At 35.8% G+C, this 23,270-nt stretch overlaps 2 protein-coding genes across 2 annotated transcripts; one reads left to right on the plus strand and one right to left on the minus strand.

Moving 5' to 3' along the window:
• Nucleotides 1-273: 273 nt before the first annotated feature.
• Nucleotides 274-2,781, minus strand: LOC130613562 (uncharacterized). The gene is made up of 5 exons (XM_057434889.1): nt 2,614-2,781; nt 2,430-2,548; nt 2,110-2,377; nt 1,975-2,034; nt 274-1,611 (listed from the first exon to the last, which is right to left on the minus strand). The coding sequence occupies exons 1-5, from the start codon at nt 2,779-2,781 to the stop codon at nt 646-648; spliced, it is 1,581 nt and encodes a 526-aa protein (XP_057290872.1). The 3' UTR covers nt 274-645.
• Nucleotides 2,782-7,260: 4,479 nt separating this feature from the next.
• Nucleotides 7,261-8,434, plus strand: LOC130613563 (uncharacterized). The gene is made up of 2 exons (XM_057434890.1): nt 7,261-8,019; nt 8,071-8,434. Exons 1-2 carry the CDS (start codon nt 7,574-7,576, stop codon nt 8,432-8,434), a joined length of 810 nt encoding a protein of 269 aa, XP_057290873.1. The 5' UTR covers nt 7,261-7,573.
• The last annotated feature ends 14,836 nt before the right edge of the window (nt 8,435-23,270 follow it).

Consider the following 23,270-nt stretch of genomic DNA (forward strand, 5'->3'; position numbering starts at 1 on the left):
CACAAAGTTTTGCAAGTATACATGTTACAAATCCCCAAAGACCACAGGTTGTAACATATGATTTGTTTCCAAACGTAAGCAATACAGTTTTGAACCAACCTGGGGTTCGAGTGTCAGAAAACAATGATATCTTAGAACGTGCAGTTCGAGGTCAGCAACAGAAATAGTGACATATTTTAAAACTGAAGTAATTTTCACAGCTTATATAGATATTTTATTTACAGAAGTATATATACTAATTTTTCTGGTACTGTACACCAGGTTATCCGAAACAAATATTAAAACTATAGCTATGGTATAGTTTGATGTAGGAATAATGTTTTTGGTGCCTTCATTCAAAGTACTTCGTAAATATTTTTCGATTTGGTTTTCCTCCCATATCATTGCTAGTGCTGGCGTGTGCATCAACTGTAGTTAGAGGTTGCTGTTGGTTTGTTCTTGATTTACTGTTTGAGTTATATCATTAGATAATGTTTCCTTGTTATGTTCACAAAAATTATGCAAGATAAAACAGGCATATATTATAAGCAATGTGTCTTCTAATTTTGTGTCCATCTGTTTCTTCAGTATCCCAAAGCGGCCCTTGAGTCTACCAAAAGCACATTCAACTACCATCCTAGCCGAAGATAATCGGTATGAATAAAACTATTCCTGAGGATTACTTCCTCCAGCTGCATATTCTTTCATAAGATATGGGAGAAGTGGATAAGCAGGGTCACCTAACAAACACACTGGCACTGGTGTTTCTCCTGGAACAATCACTTTCGGATTAGGTGGGATTGCACCTGCCCTTAACTGGTCATTGACAACAGAATTCCCCCAAATTCGTGCATCATGCACACTCCCAGGCCAACGCACGACTACATCAAAAAAGCAATACCTGTAATCCACACATGCCTGAACATTAATAGAATAGCGTCCTTTTCGATTAATGAAATCACTTGCGTTGTCTTTTGGGCATTTTATATCAACATGAGTTCCATCCACAGCCCCTAAACATTGAGGGAAACCGTGACTGCTCTCGAATTTTGTGGTCATTTCATTAACTCTATCGATAGTCATGGGCAAAGATATCAACCTGGGTCCAAGATGATCACAAATTGCTTTACACACTCGCTTAACAACTACCGAAACTTCGCTCTTACCAATACCAAACGCATTCGCTGTCTTTCGCATTCTTCCTTCATCAGATAGGTAGTACAGAGTAAGAGCAACTTGAGTTTCAACCGATATTGCTGCACGCATTACAGTTGTTTGTTTGAAAATGAATGGTCGCAGAAGGTTACATAACTTGCTGAAGTTTGTTTTTGACATACGAAAACATTCTTTCCAGTCGTTGTTGACCACTTTGTTGAACAGGAAGTTTTTCCACCAAATACTCGTTCTTCCTGGTTTCACCCAATATTCTCGCGGAAAGTTCTTTTTTCCGCGAAGACAGACTGGCTTTCCTTCAGAAATTCTGATTGTGGCAAGTCGTTTTCGTTTGCGAGTAAAAAAAGCAACTCTCATATATTCATAAGCCGCACAAAGTTGTAAAAAATATCCAGTTAATGCCTTTAGCTCTTGGACTTGTTTACATTCTACTGCCGCCACCTTTCTCAATTTGCCGCGCTATTGTGTTAACACTTTGTGGTTAGAATATCGGAGCGAAATCATTTCACTTTTCGAAGCGGAACGAAATTATTTCGCTTTTCATAGCGGATAGCTTCGAAACCGTGTGGTCGCAAGGCCTATCCGATATGAAAATCGTTCCGAAACATTATCTATCCGCAACGTGTGAACATGGCCTAATATTTCTACTAATGTCATATGTCCTGTGAAATTTGATTGATAGAAAGATTGTTTGATTGTTAAAAAAGTAGGATAACCTCATCTGTCGCTTATAATTCAAACAAGGATTGTTTTCAGACTGTTGTTTTTCCAAAATGGATAAGTAGACAACAAATTGGATAAAGCTCAAATAGTCGATCTCACATAAACCCAAACTAAATAGTTTACAACTTCTAAATGACTATTAGCTATAAATAAGCAACGCTACGCAAACAATATACAATATTTATTGTTCCTTGAAATGTGAAGCTACGAACGATTTAGCTACACTAACTATACTTCTGCTGCTGTTACTGTTTGAGCACAATGAAGCATTAATGACTGCATATTGCCCACAACAGCGAAGTTATCAGCAGTGTACCTTTGAATATAAAACAACACTTTCAAATGTCTATGTGCATACTCAAGGCGTATTGGTGCATATTCACTAACAGCAACCTTCGACATACCATCGTACTGCAGAATGTTATCCTTGTCCTTGCGATATTTGCGTTTTACATGATAGTTAGTCCCATCAAAACGTACAGGATTAAATATCTTTTCTGCACTAGTTACATTTTTTAAAAAGATTATTATTTTTTGGCCTTTTTTATTTTTACTTTTTGGCAGAAGATACTCTACTTCTGCCCCATAATTTTTGCAAAGACAGACTAAGTAACGCATGATCTGCCAAGGTACAAACAATGTGACTGGAGGAACTAAGCCAGTAATCTGACCACTGCATAACTTAGACAGCATACGTGCACCTATTTCTCATAAGTAACTATCTATCATAGGGCCTACAAGGGCAAGGTGATTGCCTATCAGTTTTTCAACACCAAATAACATAGAACTATTCATACAATAGTCTTTCTTGACACCATTTGCTGCATCATTAAACCAATGGCACTCCAAGGTACGTAATTTTAATTCCAAATCAGTCCAGAAATTGCTATTTCGTTCAGAACCCATTCTTGCGTTTAATAGCTTTTCAGTAGCTTAGCTGGCCAGCACAAATCAAAATGAACCGCTTCAAAACTACGAATGCGGAAAGTGCAGGTCAATTAATTAGAAGCTACGGGACCGATGAATTTTCGTCGCTTAAAATAATAACCTGTAGAAAAAATCGATTACCGGTTTTTCGGAGAAAAATATGTTACGCAATTGCTGCAAACGGGAGAAAATGGAAAGAATATTACCGCCGTGCATCCCTGTGAAGCTACTAAAACTTACCAACGCCCTAATTTCAAAACCTCTTAATTTTATATTTAAATAATCTTTCTCAGAAGGTGTATTTCCTGACCAACTCAAACTAGCCACTGTAACACCTAGTCATAAAGCAAAGTTGAAATTAAAAAAACTTGCTTGTTGTGCATTTGATATTGTAGATCACCACATACTCATAAAAAAACTCGAATTTATGGCATTAAAGGAACTCTTGTGGTTTAAATCATACCTATCCAACAGAACTCACGTCACTAAAATTAACAACACTTTATCAGACACTCAACCAATAACATCGTGAACTATGTCATGTATGGGAATGGTTGGGAGCCAACAAATCTTCCTTGAATGTTAGCAAGTTAAATTTTATCCTATTTCACCCTCCACAGAATTATCTATATCAATTAAAATAAACAACCCGACAGTAGCACAACAAAAATCTTGTAAATATTTAGGGGTACATTTAGATGAACATCTGTTCTAGAGCGATCAAATTTGTGATGTGAAATTGAAACTAAGTACTGGCCCGGGTATCTTAGCAAAATTAAGACATTATCTTCCGCAATATTTAAACAAACTGATATATTTTTCTGTGCCAAACTGGGTCTGCGCACATACTTCGATTCTGGATGTGGTTAGAGCTGTTCGACTAATGATTTCAGTGACCCCTATACTAACACAATGCCACTACTTAAACAACTCAACATCCTAAACTTTGACCATACTGTATGTCTAAATATTGGTAAACTCTTCTAGAAGTTAAACAATAATCTTCGCCCTATCTGTATTAAAAGCACCTTTACTAATCATTATCATCATAACGGTCATTCACAACGCATAATCACTCACACTCGTCGTTATGTTCCTATCACCAGAACACAACACAAAGCCAGGTTTGTTCCGTCACAGGGACTACTTTTTTGGAACAGTTTACCCGGAAAAAATCTAAGGTCACTACCACCATTTGTGGTACATCTCCGCAAGCACCTCTGCAATTTTTAATGATTATATTTTACATAATAATTCAAATTAAACATTTTACCAGTGACTCTATTTTCGGTAGCTATAACTACACGAGAACTTGTTTTATTTACAGTGCAGTATTTATCTACTTATCACTTTTCATGATTCTATATAGAAAAAAAACTAATTTTGATATACGCTTTGAACAGAGGGTTACGCTCGACTCTGTTGAGGGAGTTGAGGTGGACTTATTCCAGTATTAGATCGGCGAGGATTTTATGAAATATAATTTGCATTATGATTTTATGAATAAAATTAGAGCACGATCTAAGACTGCCCACCCTTCTCGCAACCTATATCTCATAAACTGCTCTGTGATTGTATGTACTTGGAGTTAGAGTTATTCCAGTATTAAGTCGTGCTCTGATTTTATTCATAAACTAGTCGGTAGCCTGTGGAAAATTCCTGTTCTTTTTATACCGCATTGCGTGCGTCTTGCTACTTGCGCAGCTAAGTTATCATTTTGCGTGACAGACAGACGGACAGACATATACAGGTATTTTAAAATAGACTAGCCGGGAAATCAGGCGTCGAAACGTCGGGTAAGGCAAAAGTGAAGACGTGACCAGGCGTTGAACACTCTGTTGAGTGCTTGATAAGAGCCTAAACTGCATCACAGGTATGCAGTATGTCGGAAATCATCGCATACACCATTGCAGTGTTGGGACTGTAACAAATTTTTCAAAAATTACCTTTCCCTTAACAAAAGCTGAAATAAAAACAGAGTTTACAAACGGTTTTTACTCCCTCATAACAAAAACAATCGGTCAATATTACGCTATTTTGCAGAATAAGTTTCGGCATTAATTCAAAATTATTTGTGCAACCAGGTTAAAGACCTAGTACAGCAAACAACTTTGAAAACTCCAGTGGAACAATTATTAGTGGTCGTAAACTGTTGCACACAATCAGGTGAGGCGCTTTAGTACTGGTATACAGTATGTTGTAAATCAAATGAAGCGCATAAACCATCATAGTGTTGTGTCTGTAACATATTTTTCGAAAATTAACCTTTCTGCGACGTTAGCTGAAATAAAAATAGTATTTACAAACCGTTTTTACCCTGTCATAGCAAAATCAATTGGTCAATATTATTTTACTTTGTGGAATAAGTTTTTTTAAAAGATCAAAAATTAATCATGTCATTGGGCTGGGCGCTTAGTCCAGTTAAACGGTGTTGTACAGCATATAGGGATAATACCGTTTTGAAAAAAAACTTTTTCGCAGATGCTTCGAGTCACTCTTTATTTTTGCTTTAGCTGCTATAAGTCATTTTTAGACATTTTGGCCTAAATATACTAATTTCGGACAAGTGTCCAAAAATTTTTTTCTTTAAATAATATGGACAATTTATCTGAGATTATTATTCTTTTTACAGAATATAAAAATTTTATTTCGTTCTTGAGATAACCTGTTTTTTATCTGCTTCGAAACAGCTGTGGATTACCAGTTTACCGTCCATACTCAGATGGTTAAGAGTTCAGCTCACTCTTCTCTGGTAACTTATAAGAACCTAAGTAAGGCGCATAAGTTTATTAACTGTTAGTCATGCCAGTTTCCCGTGTAAGACTAAGTGTTAAGGCCCTGTAACAAGTGTAAAAAGTTATAGCAAGAGTCACACATTCTGGCGCACAGGAGGGCTTCATTTAACTCTTTTTAAATTTATATATTTTTGACATATATATTTTTTGTATTTTGGTTCGACCAGTCCGTTTATGTTGTCAGCTCAGTCTTTGTCACCATCCTTGTGCACATAGCTTCTGCTATTAGGTCAGTACGATGGACCCGAAGGGTCAAGATTTCCAAGATTTTTTTTCAACTTTTCCGATATTTTTTCAACTTTTCCGAAATTCTTTTAACTTTTCCGAAAATTTTTCCAACTTTTCCGATATCTTTTTTCAACTTTTCCGATATTTTTTTCAACTTTTCCGATATATTTTTAACTTTTTCGAAAATCTTTCAACTTTTCCGATAATTTTCCCAACTTTTGCGAATTTTTTTTTCAACTTTTCTGATATTTTTTTCAACTGCTCTGATTTTTATTTCATTGTTTCTGATATTTTTTCAACTTTTCCTAATTCTTTCTTTCAACTTCTTTGACTTTTTTTATCTCTGCCAATTTTTTATTTTTTCCGTGTTTCCGTATTCTGGATACCGTTTTGTACCTTTCCGGATTATCCAGGCTATCAATCTGTAAACAAGATGGAGGACGTTGTAAAGCGTGCTGTAGAATAGTACATGTCAAAAATGGAGGACAAGGAACAGAAAGCAAAAGGCAAAAATAAACGAAATTCTTATGAAACAAGACTTAGTGGACAACTAAGCAAAATTAGGAGTAAATCAAACTCTTTGTCAACAAAACATAACTTAAAACGAGTGCAAATAAAGTGGTACAGACGTAATGAATTTTCGGGCTCTTACCAACTGATAAGAGTAAATCAAGGTGGTGGCTGTATATCTCTAGAAATCGACGAAAACACCTCATTTAAAGACATCAAATCTAAGTCGACCGAATTATTTTTTGACAATTGTTTTAAGAATTTGTTTGTAGAAAACACGTTAGAATGTACATTGACAATTTGTGATGCAACGTTGACTGATTTAGATGAAGAATTGAATGTCTTTGAGTATGTCAGAAAAAAAGGATTTCAACTTAGTAAAATCTTATTTGTGCTAAAATCAGAATTAACAAATTTCAATGATAACTTCTTTGTCAGTAATGATTTGTCAGGAACATGTGATGATAACGATGATGATGTAACGCAACAAAATAATAATGATGTTTCATCTGATGCAGCTCTTTCTGTCACAAGAAAGAGAAAGATATGTGTTGTATGTGGTTGCACTTACATAGATTGCTGCCTTGTTTGTGTACAAAATACTGCATTTAACGAATCATTGTCTGCAGACCAAAGAAAAAATCAACAAGAACTACCAAGTAATATCACTGACTTGACCACGTATGATCTTTTTAATGGTGAAATTGCTGCTCCACCCACACCAGAAAAAAATGAAGCAAATACAAATTCTTGTAATCTTGAACATCCCGCAACTTCGGAGGAGCTAAGATTATTACGAGTAGAACACTTTAAACCAATTACTCCAAAAATAAAGAAATATACCTTCCACATTCATCGCACAAAAGTTTCAACAGATTTACTAAATCATTATATGAAGAACAAGGTATATATGAATTTAACATTCTTATATCCAATTTTATATTTCCCAATGTTTAACCGTTGTTTTAGTCATCCTCAGGCAACACTGTATACACAAAATACACAAAGCTAGTTAAGCTAGTATAATATAAACAATTACATATTGTTACATATTTGTAAGAAAATGTTAGAAATACAGAAATAACCTAAACCTAGTAGCAAAAATATTTTCTATTATGCTTTCTATTTAAAACTAAATTATATGGCTTGATTTCTTTTTGTAGGTAAACATTGCAGACGAAATTGATTATGTGTTTATTGATCCCCATGGAAAAGAAGAAATTGGAGTTGGAAGCGGCATGAAACGAGACGTATATACTGCATTTTGGCAGGAAGTTTCGAACAGTTTTTTTATTGGTGAGGCAGAACGCGTGCCATTTGTTAGGCATAACATGTACCTTGCAGAGTGGCTGGCAATTGGAATGATCCTAGCAAAGGGTTTTATTGACGTTGGCTATTTCCCTACAGTTCTTAGTCGATGTTTCATAACCTATTGTATCTTTGGGTGTGTGAATGATGATGAACTAATTGATTCCTTCAAGAAATATGTTTCTGATGATGAGGCTAAATTAATTAATAACATATTATCACCAAGTTTTAATGGAGATTTTGAGGAAAATGAAGATTTAAAAGATTTTTTTGAGGTTTTTAAGTGTCGTACTTTAGTATGCAAGGAGAATGTCCATGCAGTGATTTGTGAAATTGCACGACAGGAATTAATTCAAAAGCCGCATATCATGGCCTTGTGCTGAAGGGAAGTATTTATTGTCTTGAAAGATAAATTTCCAGATACAAGGGCTATTGAACATTTATATGCAGAAATTGAACCAACCACCAAAAAAGTGCTTAGTTTATTTTCAGCAAGTCCTGTCACTGAAGCAGAAAAAGAACCTTTTCCATATTTCAAACGGTTTGTTAAAGGCCTTCAAGTAATACTCTTAAAGAAATTGTTGCAATTTTTAACAGGTTCTGACCTGATTACTGTTACTGAAATCAAAGTGACTTTCTATTTACCAACATCTGACTTTGGGAGACGCCCAATTGCACATACATGCACTCCTACTTTGGAACTACCTGCAACTTATAATAACTTCTGCGAATTGAGGGAAGAATTTGCCAATATTTTAAATGAAAATACATGGGAAATAAACATTGTTTAATTTGCAGAGTTCATGTAGAAAAATATTTTATTTTTAAAAAAAATTGATTTTGTTTAGATGTTTTGTTGTGATGCAGTGTATAATATAGGAAGATACTCAATTATGGGCATTCTCATAATCATCAGACAGTCTCAATTGTCTTTTGACTCTTTTTATTTATGTTTTTTGAAATGTGACTTTTTGAATGATTGTCATCATCTTTATACTTTATGTTAATTTTACGGATTTAAAAAGTTGTTATTATGTTAGATACTCTGTTGTTATTGTATGTTATTATTGATGGTGAGTTAGGATAATATACTTTTCAACTGATTCAATATGTTATTTTGTCTTCAAAAAAAATCTAAGAATATTCATTAATTTTCTGAAGTAGAAATAAATACAAGTCTAAAGCTTCTGTTGGGTTTTGAGGCAAGCCTTTTCCTTCTTCATGCATAACTGTGGTAGCAAAATCTTGAAATTCTTCAGAATAATCTAAAACATTAGCAGTGACATCTGAATAAAATTTATTTATCTCCGCTGCATCTACTTTAATGATCATGTTTTCTGCTTTAAAAAGGTGGGACAAGTAAAACATACTGTCTGGTCTTCCCCGCGGTCCAGCGTTGCGACTTTTTGAGATTATGTGCGAATTCCACTGAGTCCTGATTGAATTAAGATCATTACGAATTAATTCCATGAAACAAAATCTAATACAATCAACTAAAACCAGGTCATCATTTGAAAACAAATCCATGTCAGAAATGTCTCTTAAGAACCTTCGCCACCATCCTATTCTGTCCCTCTGTAAGATAGACCAGTAAGCTTCTATCCTTTGGTTTTGAGGTGATGTTATGGTACTAAATGATTCCATCGCCTCTTCATCGTCAGCGTCGAGGTTTCTGAGAAGTATGTGTATCGGTTCAATCAAAGCATGCTCTGTACCATCATCAGCTTTGATCTGCATTGGAATACCACCAATTTTCTTAACTGTGTCAAGGTAATACTTTGCCACAATTTCCGGCATTTTGTTTGTAGGTCCAACTTCGAGCCACATTACCTTTCTTAAGAATCCATCAAGACATCCATGTATGCTGAATCCAAATGGTTTAAGTTTATCGTGTCCATCAATGTGCCAAACAAAGTTTGGTCCTTGGGATATATACTTTCTCCTATGTAATCTTCAACCATGTTCTTCTTCGTGATACAAGTAGCAAGTAGTAAAGCCCAGAAAAAACTTATTAGAAAAAAAATTCTCAGAAAAAAGTTCTCAGAAAAAAGTTCTTAGAAAAAATTCTCAGAAAAAAGTTCTCAGAAAAAATTCTCAGAAAAAAGTTCTCAGAAAAAAGTTCTCAGAAAAAAATTCTCAGAAAAAAATTCTTAGGAAAAAATTCTCAGAAAAAAATTCTTAATAGAAAAATCTTAGAAAAAATATCGGAAAAGTTGAAAAAAATATGGGAAAAGTTAAAAAAAATATCGGAAAAGTTGAACAAAATTCGTGGAAATTTTGACCCTTCGGGTCCATCGTAGGTAAGGTCTCCCTTCAAAAATAGTTTTTTTTTTCTCTCTTCATATATGCTTGATTAATAAAATTAAAAAAACAAAACAAACAAACAAACAAACAAAAAAAAGCAAGGTGGTTAATGCAGCTTGCTCTTTTAATCATATAGAAATAGAACTTTTTGTGTAGCAAAACATCAAAGGGAGAGTAGTACACAAAATTTAAAACGAAACGTTCATGTTGTTATTCTCACATACGAATGAAGATTCACTTTTATACCCGCTCACAATCCTCACTTTTAATACTCAAATATCTCTGCATAATTTTTAGTCCAAATTGTCTAAAAATGACTTCTTCCACAATATCTCTAGAGTAAAGTTAAGGAAACATGTTTTTATGGTCCGCAGGTGAGGTTAAATATGTGGAATGAAATTACTTAATTTTATTAATGTCCGAAACATTTATTTTACATCTGGATGTCTCGAAAATCTACCAAAAAACTGGCTACAAGGTCTTTTAAAACAACAGTCGCATTGCCATCACTGATTTTCTCTAGAGGAGTACAACCTCTAGTTTATTTCCAAAGACCTAACAGGTTGAGTTCATCATTGCGGTGGCTAGCCACCTTTTTGTGAATTACTTTCTTTCTAGGAATAGCAATCTAAAAAACATGGGAAACACATGTTAAGCAAACTTAATCTTACCATGTTTTTATAACCTTCCAAAAGTTAAAGAAGCTATTTCTGTCAGCAAAATAACCTCAATGTTAGGCGAAGCATTTGTAGGTGTTCTTCAAAGTTTGGCTGCTTCTAGAAGTCCAGTTGATCCCTCCCATTTTTTGCGTGCTATGAAACATAATATCTCAGCTGCGGAGGGAAGTGCGTGTAATATCTTTGCTCAACGTGACGTCCCCCGAGGTTATTGAATATCTCCTACCTCGTCTCTCATTAGACTTTTCATTTCTTGGAAGTCCTTGTAGTATTAGCATTAAGACATCAACCACTTGCAATTCATGTCATATTACCAGCTCCTCAGAAGTTATAGTATCATGCATCCAACTTTCTTCCTACGTCACAATTTTCCTTAGATAATTTCTTTGAAAGGTAGAAGTTGTCAGACAGTAATGCCTACTTCTGCCATGTTTGCAATGCTCATCAAACTGCTCTAGTTGAAAAAGAGGTAGTGTCGTGCAGTTCCCATCTCATTTTACAGTTAAAACGTTTTGCCAGTGCCAACAGCCTTGGGTCAAAAATTGCCTCTCGTATTACTGCTTACACTGGTACCATTTTCATACCTTTTACCGTAGATGGAGAAGTGAAATTTCGTAAAACATTTCATTTAAGGAGAATTAAAAAAGGACAATAATTGCATCCTATGTAAAAAACCTTTTTGTAACCGGTCCCTTTCTCAGGGTAAACGCTCATACTGCCACGCTGCTGTTCTTCTTACAACCCAGCAAAACCATCTAAATACAACAAAATAATATCCTTTGTTCCAGCTCGTAAACGTCCTGCCACCAACCTTCCAAAATTTAGCGAATAGTGAAAGGTTGCAGATAGAAGACAAATTATATGTTAAAAATATAAAATATGAAAAATGATTAAATAAAGCCCTCTTGTGCGCCAGAACTTGTGACTCTAGTTGTAGCTTTCCTAATAGTACCACCTTATTTCGCAATAACTGATCTTCGTCCAGACATACTTCTAATTTCTAGCACCATCAAAACTGTAATTATTGTAGAATTAATAAATACTCATTCCTTCATGGTGTAATGAAATTAAATATTTGGCATGTCCATTTCTTTGTTCCTGAAGTAGGAGCCAGAGAATTTTGTTCCAAAACAGTTACAGTTTGTCTGTCGCCTTGGCTTTTCTAACATGTTTGTGCGTTCAACCCTGAAATCTCTTTCAACCAAACAAGCTTCAACAAACTCTTAACCTCAACAACCAAACAAAATTCACCAAATTCTCAACACAATATTCTAGCTGGTAAACCGGAAAACTTTTCCACTTTTGTTGCTGCCAAAGTAAATGACACAATGTAGCATAACTCGTATCTTTGCCAAACAACGGCTAAAATAATTATACACACTAGTTACACACACTAGTTAAAATAAAGAACCAATAAAGCAATTACAAATCAAACAAAAAAGCAGCAGGGTGGGAACTCGCACACAAAGAAAACAAAAAAGGGCTGGTCACGCTAACTACAACTAAACTTGAACAGCCCAAAAAGAGGTGTGGCAAAATGGTTAACCAAGAACCAAACTATAGAGTGTGACCAGAAAATGCGACAAAATGGCACTAACATAAATAATGTAATACAAAAATATCTAATAATAAATATAAAATTACTGAAAGTTTATGTCTAACTTTGCAGTGCAGCAACAAGAACAAAAATATGCTTGGTCAAAACCAAGAATAAACAAATATGACAAAAACAACTTTTTACGTCATGTCTTACCAGTATGAAGACTAAATTCCAACTGACCGCAAAAAACATGATTTATATGTATGTCCCTTAAGACTTGGCTAAGGCCATTACAATTATGTAAAGAATGACATCATGCATGCTTCAATGCATAAAAGCCCCTAAGGAACACAACTAGATATAATAGATATCTGAAACCTTTATACGCATTAAACTCATTACACTCTAAACATTGAAACAGATACATAAACAAGACTTTACACATAAAAAACATAAACAAAACAAAGACTGTTTCAGCTCATACGAATACATCAAGCAACATTAATTGACCGTACGGAAATTAAATGTTTTATGTTTAGGCTACCTCAAACTCAATTCACCAAAATTATTACGAAACAGATATCAAGATTCGATTTGCGCTTCCTTTCAAGATGGGTACTTGTTCCCTAGAAGTTCGAAACTTAGACGTAGAGAGTGTTTACATGCGATATCTCATTCCGCCTATATGTAAACGTAGGCTTATGGGTGTTCTTCACTCACAGATCGTTACTTATTATATATACATTATGAATGTTGAAAAATGTACACATCTATATCAAAACCTTTCAGACAGTATATACACAATTGCACCCTAAAACTGAGTGGATCATGGAACTAATATTTCATTATTATAGGATTATTTTGGATAAGTGTGTATAAAGTCTATAAATATTCAATAGCATGCTAGAAGTCGTGTTAGGATTAACGATTCACTTAGTGATGAATTTAGTGTAAATGTTGGTGTACGTCATGGTTCTGTACTTAGTCCTTTGTTGTTTGTTGTAGTCTTAGAAGCGCTGTCGATGGAGTTCAGAACAGGTTGCCCATGGGAGTTATTGTATGCAGATGATTTGGTTCTCATAGCAGAGTCGATGGAAGAATTAGTTGAAAAGTTTGAGAAGTGGAAGAAAGGACTAGAAGAGAAAGGGCTAAAGGTAAACACAGCAAAGTCTAAAGTCATGATTAGTAGCATTGCAGCAAAGTGTGACCTTGTAGTTGGAAAGTGGCCTTGTGGAGTTTGCAGGAAAGGGGTTGGTAGTAACTAATTTTTTTGTCAGACTTGCAAGCATTGGGTGCATAAGAAGTGCAGTAGTATTAGTGGAAGGTTAAGAGCTGACATTCAGTTTGTATGCAAGCGTTGCGAAGGTGAGATTATAGAGAATGAAGTATTTCCAGCTTTAATGATGTACAACAGTGGCTCGTTAGAGATAGTTGAGAACTTCTGTTACTTAGGTGATATGTTGGGCAGTGAAGGGGGTGTTGGACGAAGTGTTACTTGCAGGATAGGTTCTGGTTAGAAAAAGTTCAGAAAGTTACTTCCTTTGTTAACTAGAGTCCTGTCAATTGAGGTAAAAGGTAAGTTGTATGAGGCCTGTGTAAGAAGTTTTATGTTGTACGGTAGTGAGATAAGGGCAGTGAAGTAGGAAGATCTTGACCGTTTAGAACGGAATGATATGAGAATGGTTGGGTGATGTGTAACGCCAGTCTGAGAAACAGAAAGAGCTCAGATGAGCTAAGAAGCAGGCTAAGTCTCCGTAGAATTAAAGATGTTATCCAGATAAGAAGATTGAATTGGCTGGGGCACTTGGAAAGAATGGAGGAGGATAATTGGGTAAGAAATTGGGTAAGACCTTATCTGATTTATAGGCTCATTGTGAACTTTACCATGTAATAGAATATTTTTAATGTAACCTTGGTCTAGGCGTTTTTTACAAAAACCTTGAGAAAACAAACATTCAAACAAAAATGCAGCAATAATGAAGTAAAACAATAAAAGTTGTATTCACTTGTACATGTTAAAAATCTTAGAATGACACAAGAAAATAAATAGAAAGTCTAAAATTAGCGCCCATGCTTCATGCTACGTTCTCACAGAAATGTGTGAAACTACCATACTATCGTGAAAGCATCAAAATACTGGAGCATGTAGCGGCTTGGGGATGTAAATGATCAGGAGCCTGTTCTTCAAACTGATCTTAAAGATTTCATTGGGAAATAAGATGGGTAAACCTTGGTGTAAAACGAACAAACAGTAGCAGTTAAATTCTAGTACGAGAACTGATGTAGCGTTGCAGCCAAGTCCTTATCTTTTGATCAACAACCCTTATCTCATATAGGTGATACTTATCATAGCACATCCGTATTTCATTCTCAACAGAGAATGCTTCAACTATATAATGAGTGTGAGACATATTAAGAAGAACTACTTTGTTCATCACTAACATACTGCCAAGCAGTGAGCGGGATTCGATTCGCGGTCCCCATAACTGGGAGCCGTAGTCGAACCTACTGTGGTCCCCAGAACTGGGAGCAAGTCCTGGGGACCGCATCACTGGCTCCCAGTATGTTAGTGGTGAACAAAGTAGTTCTTCTTTATCCTTGTAAAAGGGAGATCTTGCTTTGCATAGAGATCTTGAGAGAGTTTAACCTCTACCACTTTAAATAAGAGTCATTAGACTAGTCGAATCACTACAGCTTGCTGTTTTGGTTATCTCATAATCACTTTATCTCGTTTATATCTAAACGTGATATCAGTTTCAGCTATTAGCACAGTACATTTATAAATACTGATCAGCATGAGCCTAGAAACATCTTTCGAAAAAGGACTCATTCCATTCATTATTGATTGTAGGGCAAGGTAAGGTAGTCTCACAAGACAGATTTGAGCATCTTTACAGCAAAGATTGCAAATGTTCTCAGGAGTAGGTGTCGTGTGATAGTCACATAGAATATCAAGACCAGCTTCTTTATCAGTACCACAAGGTGGCAAAAGTTCAAAAATGAATGAGCTCTTAATGGCTGACTTCCTTAAATAAAATGTGTTGCAAAGACCTTTGTCTGATATGTACAGGGAACATCTTATGAGTCAGGAAAGCACGAGTTATGATCCTGCCAATTATTTCAAGTTCTGTGCTCTCCGTAGTTGGCGAGGCAGCCATTCAGTGTCACCTTGAAATTTTGTGCCCATTTTATTGAAAAAAGACATCATGTGTTACTCCATCACCAACTCATGACTCTCCTTTAAATGTGATGCATATGTTTTTTGTATGTATGTCATAGTTAGAATAAATATTGATGAAATCTTCATATATATTATCACGGTCCACTTCATGGTCAGTTTTCTGAGACAATTTGCTGTGTGCATCCTTTCTTATTTTTTCCAGTGTTTCATATTTATTTGAAAGAGAATGGTATCATCAAGATGGGGTATCAGTTTCAACTATATTATAAAATCAGGAAATAATTGTTGTATTAGGACTTACTAATTGTTGTTGAAAATTGAGCAGGAAGAACTGCTCTGGTTCAGCTTCCAAGCTCCTAACCAAGTAACTAGAGTCCTGTCAATTGAGGTAAAAGGTAAGTTGTATGAGGCCTGTGTAAGAAGTTTTATGTTGTACGGTAGTGAGATAAGGGCAGTGAAGTAGGAAGATCTTGACCGTTTAGAACGGAATGATATGAGAATGGTTGGGTGATGTGTAACGCCAGTCTGAGAAACAGAAAGAGCTCAGATGAGCTAAGAAGCAGGCTAAGTCTCCGTAGAATTAAAGATGTTATCCAGATAAGAAGATTGAATTGGCTGGGGCACTTGGAAAGAATGGAGGAGGATAATTGGGTAAGAAATTGGGTAAGACCTTATCTGATTTATAGGCTCATTGTGAACTTTACCATGTAATAGAATATTTTTAATGTAACCTTGGTCTAGGCGTTTTTTACAAAAACCTTGAGAAAACAAACATTCAAACAAAAATGCAGCAATAATGAAGTAAAACAATAAAAGTTGTATTCACTTGTACATGTTAAAAATCTTAGAATGACACAAGAAAATAAATAGAAAGTCTAAAATTAGCGCCCATGCTTCATGCTACGTTCTCACAGAAATGTGTGAAACTACCATACTATCGTGAAAGCATCAAAATACTGGAGCATGTAGCGGCTTGGGGATGTAAATGATCAGGAGCCTGTTCTTCAAACTGATCTTAAAGATTTCATTGGGAAATAAGATGGGTAAACCTTGGTGTAAAACGAACAAACAGTAGCAGTTAAATTCTAGTACGAGAACTGATGTAGCGTTGCAGCCAAGTCCTTATCTTTTGATCAACAACCCTTATCTCATATAGGTGATACTTATCATAGCACATCCGTATTTCATTCTCAACAGAGAATGCTTCAACTATATAATGAGTGTGAGACATATTAAGAAGAACTACTTTGTTCATCACTAACATACTGCCAAGCAGTGAGCGGGATTCGATTCGCGGTCCCCATAACTGGGAGCCGTAGTCGAACCTACTGTGGTCCCCAGAACTGGGAGCAAGTCCTGGGGACCGCATCACTGGCTCCCAGTATGTTAGTGGTGAACAAAGTAGTTCTTCTTTATCCTTGTAAAAGGGAGATCTTGCTTTGCATAGAGATCTTGAGAGAGTTTAACCTCTACCACTTTAAATAAGAGTCATTAGACTAGTCGAATCACTACAGCTTGCTGTTTTGGTTATCTCATAATCACTTTATCTCGTTTATATCTAAACGTGATATCAGTTTCAGCTATTAGCACAGTACATTTATAAATACTGATCAGCATGAGCCTAGAAACATCTTTCGAAAAAGGACTCATTCCATTCATTATTGATTGTAGGGCAAGGTAAGGTAGTCTCACAAGACAGATTTGAGCATCTTTACAGCAAAGATTGCAAATGTTCTCAGGAGTAGGTGTCGTGTGATAGTCACATAGAATATCAAGACCAGCTTCTTTATCAGTACCACAAGGTGGCAAAAGTTCAAAAATGAATGAGCTCTTAATGGCTGACTTCCTTAAATAAAATGTGTTGCAAAGACCTTTGTCTGATATATACAGGGAACATCTTATGAGTCAGGAAAGCACGAGTTATGATCCTGCCAATTATTTCAAGTTCTGTGCTCTCCGTAGTTGGCGAGGCAGCCATTCAGTGTCACCTTGAAATTTTGTGCCCATTTTATTGAAAAAAGACATCATGTGTTACTCCATCACCAACTCATGACTCTCCTTTAAATGTGATGCATATGTTTTTTGTATGTATGTCATAGTTAGAATAAATATTGATGAAATCTTCATATATATTATCACGGTCCACTTCATGGTCAGTTTTCTGAGACAATTTGCTGTGTGCATCCTTTCTTATTTTTTCCAGTGTTTCATATTTATTTGAAAGAGAATGGTATCATCAAGATGGGGTATCAGTTTCAACTATATTATAAAATCAGGAAATAATTGTTGTATTAGGACTTACTAATTGTTGTTGAAAATTGAGCAGGAAGAACTGCTCTGGTTCAGCTTCCAAGCTCCTAACCAAGTCGTACACTTACATGCCGGATTGTAATTGTGGGATGATCTTCAGAAAGGTTAGGCTCAGGTTCTACACGATTTTCTTTCTCGATCAGCAGGTCATGGGATCTTTTTGTCTCTGATTCTTCTTCGGTTTCCTTTGTTCCTTTAATTCGTTAATGAAGATCTTTCTTCAGTAGTTCCTATAAGGCTTGAATTCACAACCATGGACCCAAATGGTGGTATTGGTGTTGAATTTAATAAATTAGAAATTGTGTTGAACCCAGTTGAAGGAAGATCAATTTCAAAGTCACTGTCCGATCATATATCTATCGAATTATATTTATTGTTGGTTACTATTGTCAGTCAAATCAGATGACAAGACCTCGCATATACCTTTTATCCAAACGGAAATCATGAAATGCGTATATGAGAGAATTACTGTGAAGGGAACGTCTTCTGCAGGTTTTTTTTAATACGTCGGGTATTTCATCTCTTTTATAATTAGCTAAAATAAAGGTATAGCTTTCGAAACTTTTAAAAATGTCTGGTTTTCTGTTTGACCAGAACATATCCATACATTGTTTGAACATATCACTTTTAGCAGAATCTTTAGCGTTACTTTTCTACTATCACCACCAGTGCTTGCTGTCGAAGTACTCCCCCTTGGTTGAAATAATCTATAGTAATGGGTGCTCCCCTCATCTTTTTTCCATTGAGGTTGGTGCGAGAGAGGAGTCTTCCAGATCTGTTACGTGTTGCCAAAAAAATCTTGGTTTTCTCACATAATCTGCATTCTTGACTGCACGCAAGCTGGGTGACTTAAGCATGAAAGCCACCTTCTGCATTTGGATTGCCAGAGATTCACCGCATTGGTCCCAGGATCTCTTGCACAGCAGTCCAGCACCATTTTCAACGCAGAAGAGTTGCCTCCCACATGCATTACATTCGCCTGGGAAGCCACGAAACAGTAACCCATCTCTGACCACCATTTCTAAGCCTAAACCATCAGTAAACGAAGGAAAAGACAGAAAGGTTCAGGTCGGCATAATAAATAAAGGTAATACGTGTTATGCAAACTCTATCCTGCAAGTATTTACAGTCTTTCCGAGTCTCTGGTCTCAATTGTCATATGAATCCAACTTTTTATTACCACTTAGTGAAGTCCATTTCCTTAACTGTGTCCGCTCATTAAGCGTTCCAACTCACGAATCGACCCCTCAAATTTCCTACGGGCTTTGCAAAACAAAATGCAGGCATCTGTTAAAAAAGTTTCAAGACTCTTCTCTTCCCCTTCTTCCAGGTCTTCCACCACCTCCGCAGATCAAGAAAGCTTTCTCAGCCACATCTTTCAAATTTTCTGATTTTGCGAGTGTTTTTTATACACGTAGGAACGCCTCAGCTCCTAGGCTAAATGGCATATCTTACAAAGTGTACAAAAAATGTATGAAAATTTAATCCTTCTTGTTAAATGTATTTTAGTGTTGTTTAAAAAATTGTGTTGTGCCTCTTCAATGGCGTCATGCCAAAGAAGCCTATATTCCCAAATCCAAAACTCCTGTACCATCTAACCTACAAGATTTTCGAACTTATAGCCCTCCTAAATGTCAAAGGAAAATTATTTTTTTAGTATTTTTCCAAGGCGACTACAAACACATGTCATCCATAACAATAAGTTCATTAACACGTCCGTTCAAAAGGGGTGCATGGCGAATGTCCCTGGCTGTTGGGAACACATGTCGTCAATCTGGACAGCTTTAAAAGATGCACGCTCTGCAAGAACTGATCTTGCCACCATTTGGTTAGATATTGCAAGTGCGTATCCCTCAATACCGCACAGATTAATATTTTTTTGCTTTGGAAAGGTATGGTATATCTCCTAGTTGGATTGCCATTGTAAAGAATTACTATTCTGGGCTGTACAGCAAATCATTCTCCAAATCTGTTCCTAGCAATTGGCACCAGCTGCACCCTGTCTATCGTCTTGTTTTTATCAGGCATAAATGTTATTTTGGAGTACATGGTCTTCACATCCTTTAATTTTCTTCATCAATGGGAATTTTTTCTATAAAGTAAAGTGCAATTTACACTTTGAAGGAAACATTTGTCAAATTTGTGGTAACTTGAAGGAGAGACGTTGGATTCTGCAGTGCAGAAATACAGTACCAAAAAGTTAAGCCCATTTTAAGCTGATACAATCATGTTCATAGTTTCTTGGCAAATGACAGTGTTTTGGCCATTTGTTAAATCATAATGAGTGGGTTTCTACGATGTGCGCATTATGGAACTATTAACGCGACAGTCCTTTCTGTACCAAGCAAAGTGCTTATCCTTGGTTTGTCCCATGTGGTTTGTTATCCATGTCAGCTCCGCGTTGTTCACATCTAACAGTTGCGAAAGGGTTGAAACATAATTTCTAGTACAGGTAGGCGTTATTAACTCCGGGTTTTGCAAGCCGTTAACCTTTTTGTTACTGCTTGTAACGTATCCCATTCTTATTGGCTGATCACCACTTGTGGCCAGCACATAGCCATTTCCATCTTTAATTCATGCCAGCTCTCTGTGTTTAACCAACTCGTCAACACCTTTGACCACGTCGGGAGTAAATAGTACTGGAACTAACGCACATTTGCCATTTTTTCTTTCTTTTACCCTCAAAGTAACACACCAGTAATCGCTCGGCAAGTTTAATCTTAATGGGATCTATTAGGTGAATGATATCTTTGGTTTTTTTCCAACTACCATCTTTGATACCATTCTAATCATCAAACCTCACTTTGGACGTTTCCCCACCTCGCCTAGCATTGTCCGTAACTGACTAGTCAAGCATAACCTGTTCTGTTGCTTTGAAATTTTTTAACTAGGTTGTTAATGCCGTTGATGCAGTAATTCCTGAGCTTTAATATATCATCAGATAGTGGCAGTTCTTCAGGCTTATTTCTGTTTTTATTAGAGTTAACAGCCCTTGCATTGTTTGCATAGTGCTGCCAATCACTAGCACAGAGTTCCAGAAACCGCCAGAACACTTTGACCTCGCTCATTTGGTAGGAAAATGCCACGAGGACCTTTGTAACCTAAAATAAAAAACTACTACTTTGTAGGCTAGTGTAATTTTTGCCTCTATAACGCCACAAAAAATTACTAAAATGCTAGGAACACTTAGGAAGCTTTTTGCTTTTTAAATTTCATGTTTAAAGCGGAAAATTAATTTCATATCACAACGTATCGGAGATAAAAATAGTTTAAATTTATGTAGCCATGGGACACGAGACAATATTTTCAGGCGATAGTAACAAATTCAATTTGGTAAAAATTTGTTGCGACGCCACACATCTGTGCTACAGGTAACATTTCTATCAGAAGAAGGAAAATATTTGGCATAATTGCTGCATTCTAATTGGCTGTAAACCAAAATGTTGGCTTGGACTTGTTGCTGAAAGTGGGGACACGAAGAATTTTTTTAGTAACAACATTTTTTTGTTATCAGAAAGAAGATACAAAATCAAATAGGTTTGATTTTTTATTTTGTTACTGGTAACAAAAAAATGTTGTTACTACAGAAATTTAATCACACAAGTTAAAGTTTTTAGGCGATGGTAATTAACAAAATTTGTTACTATTGCCTGAACACAACTTAGGATACGCTTGGACTTGTCGCGAATAATTTAAAAAAAAACATACCGGATAATCCCATTACAGTTTTCCACACATCGTAATTCTCGGGCCTTACCAATGCATCGGATCTGGCATTCGGAGATGCTTCCAGCACGGAACCTAATTAAAACTCTTGCCATCAACGACAACCCATATGTTATATCTTGGTACCTATCCTTCTCCTTGCACTGGGTCATACATTTCCATATAAAAATAGAAGCATGTCATTACCAATGATAAGCTGCAGGTCTTTATTTTTATGGCGGTTAACTTTGTTTTCAGCTTTATTTTCACCCTGGAATCAAAAAAAAAAAAAAAATTTTTACAAAAAAAATTGTCAAGTGGTATGTCACGGCCATTTTCACATATTTTTCAAGTTTTTTGATATATTAGTGATTTTCTTTATTGAAGCTCCTTCTTTGAGTTTCGCACGTTGTAAATAGTACAATTATTCTGCGCTCTTTGCCTTAAACACCCATTGACGCCTCTGGGCGTTAATGTTGTTTGTGAGGTTTAGTGCCTTGTGAAATGAATAATTATGATTCAAAAAATCCACGAAATAAACAATACAACTGATAAAAAAAAGCGGATCATGTTTTTCAAATTCAGTTTAATTCACGCTTCAGTTAATGGATTATGGTGAAGTATTAAAATTTGATTTAAAGTATCAAAAGAAGACCTAACTTGGATATTTTTAATTCTCTGCGAAAGATATACCCCAAACAATGAGTCTTAGGCATATTGCAGACATCATTTGTACCAACTTTTATGACTTATCACCCCAACAAAAGATAGGTTACGGCAGTATGGCATGACTCCCAACCCTCCCCCCTCCCCCCACCAACCTCATCACCATCTGCATTATCTTTTAAAATCGAGTCTGTTAGAACTGGCGTTCAATCGAGGATCGAGTAACATGAGGAGGCAGTACTTTTGTATTGACACCCTAAAATATTGACATTTCTTTTTTTATTAAATTAAGTTCTAACATACCTTGAACAAAACAGAAAAGTTTCGAGGAACCTTCCCTTTAACCATTACTTCAATAGGATTATTAAATTCAGCCGTTGTTGCCATTCCACAATCCTAGAGAATACCTTAAATTTGCATAAATGTTCGAATTAGGTACCCTCTTTTCTCACAAAATTGTGAAAAACCATTAAGGGCTATATGACCAGAGGTTTTGTTTCCAATAGACTAGATATAATTACATGATTTAAAAGTTTTGATGCAAACAAATTTGTTTATTGCAAACTTTTCCTAGCGAATCTGCAATCAAATAATGTAAAAGGCTTGCTCAAAGGGAAACGTGCTTCCCAATTATTGTTGTTAATCTTCCATCTTTTTTGCTGTGTCATCCGTAATAAATCAAGTGCTACAGAAGTACATGATGTAACCACTGACGTAATAATTCACTTATTGCAAATCCTGGTTACCATATCGGAATAAAGAATTCGGCGGCGATCTTTTTCGACTGTTTTCTTTAATTGATTTTTTTTGTTTTAATTGGTCTCGGCGACGTTAAGGCGCATTCTGAATGCCGCGGTATTTTTAACTCGCCTGCTACATTTTTACACTATGGCGAGTAATGTTGTTACGCGCTATCTGGTCCGCGTTTTTCAACTAAAATAGTCATGTTGCGCGGCCTCGTGGCATTTTTGAATTTGATATAAAGCTTTGCCCTGACAGTCATCATTGTTGATTGTTGGTTCACATTTAAAGATTTAAAGAGGGGAAAAGAGTTATACAAACAAATAAATGGTAAGTCAGTTCTTTATTAATATTATTGATAAATAAACTTTTGGAATATTACAGTTTTATTGAGTATATAGCTACCTAGCTAGCAAAATGATTTTTATTTGCTGATATTGGCTTTTCCTCATTGTGAAGATTTTTGTTCTAAGAGAGCATATCATTTGGATATTTCTCCAGTT

This window comes from Hydractinia symbiolongicarpus, chromosome 11 (assembly GCF_029227915.1).
Source record: "Hydractinia symbiolongicarpus strain clone_291-10 chromosome 11, HSymV2.1, whole genome shotgun sequence".
Taxonomy (NCBI): domain Eukaryota; kingdom Metazoa; phylum Cnidaria; class Hydrozoa; order Anthoathecata; family Hydractiniidae; genus Hydractinia; species Hydractinia symbiolongicarpus.

Bases quoted from the DNA above. Each gene is read 5' to 3' on its own strand.
- LOC130613562 (XM_057434889.1), bottom strand. From the start codon at position 2,781: ATGGGTTCTGAACGAAATAGCAATTTCTGGACTGATTTGGAATTAAAA. The intron at 2,378-2,429 runs GTAAAAATAAAA...AAATGTAACTAG, and splicing joins AGAGTATCTTCTGCCAAAAA to TGCAGAAAAGATATTTAATC. The intron at 1,612-1,974 runs GTGAGATCGACT...TTAACACAATAG, and splicing joins ACTATTTAGTTTGGGTTTAT to CGCGGCAAATTGAGAAAGGT.
- LOC130613563 (XM_057434890.1), top strand. From the start codon at position 7,574: ATGAAACGAGACGTATATACTGCATTTTGGCAGGAAGTTTCGAACAGT. The intron at 8,020-8,070 runs GTGCTGAAGGGA...TCCAGATACAAG, and splicing joins AAGCCGCATATCATGGCCTT to GGCTATTGAACATTTATATG.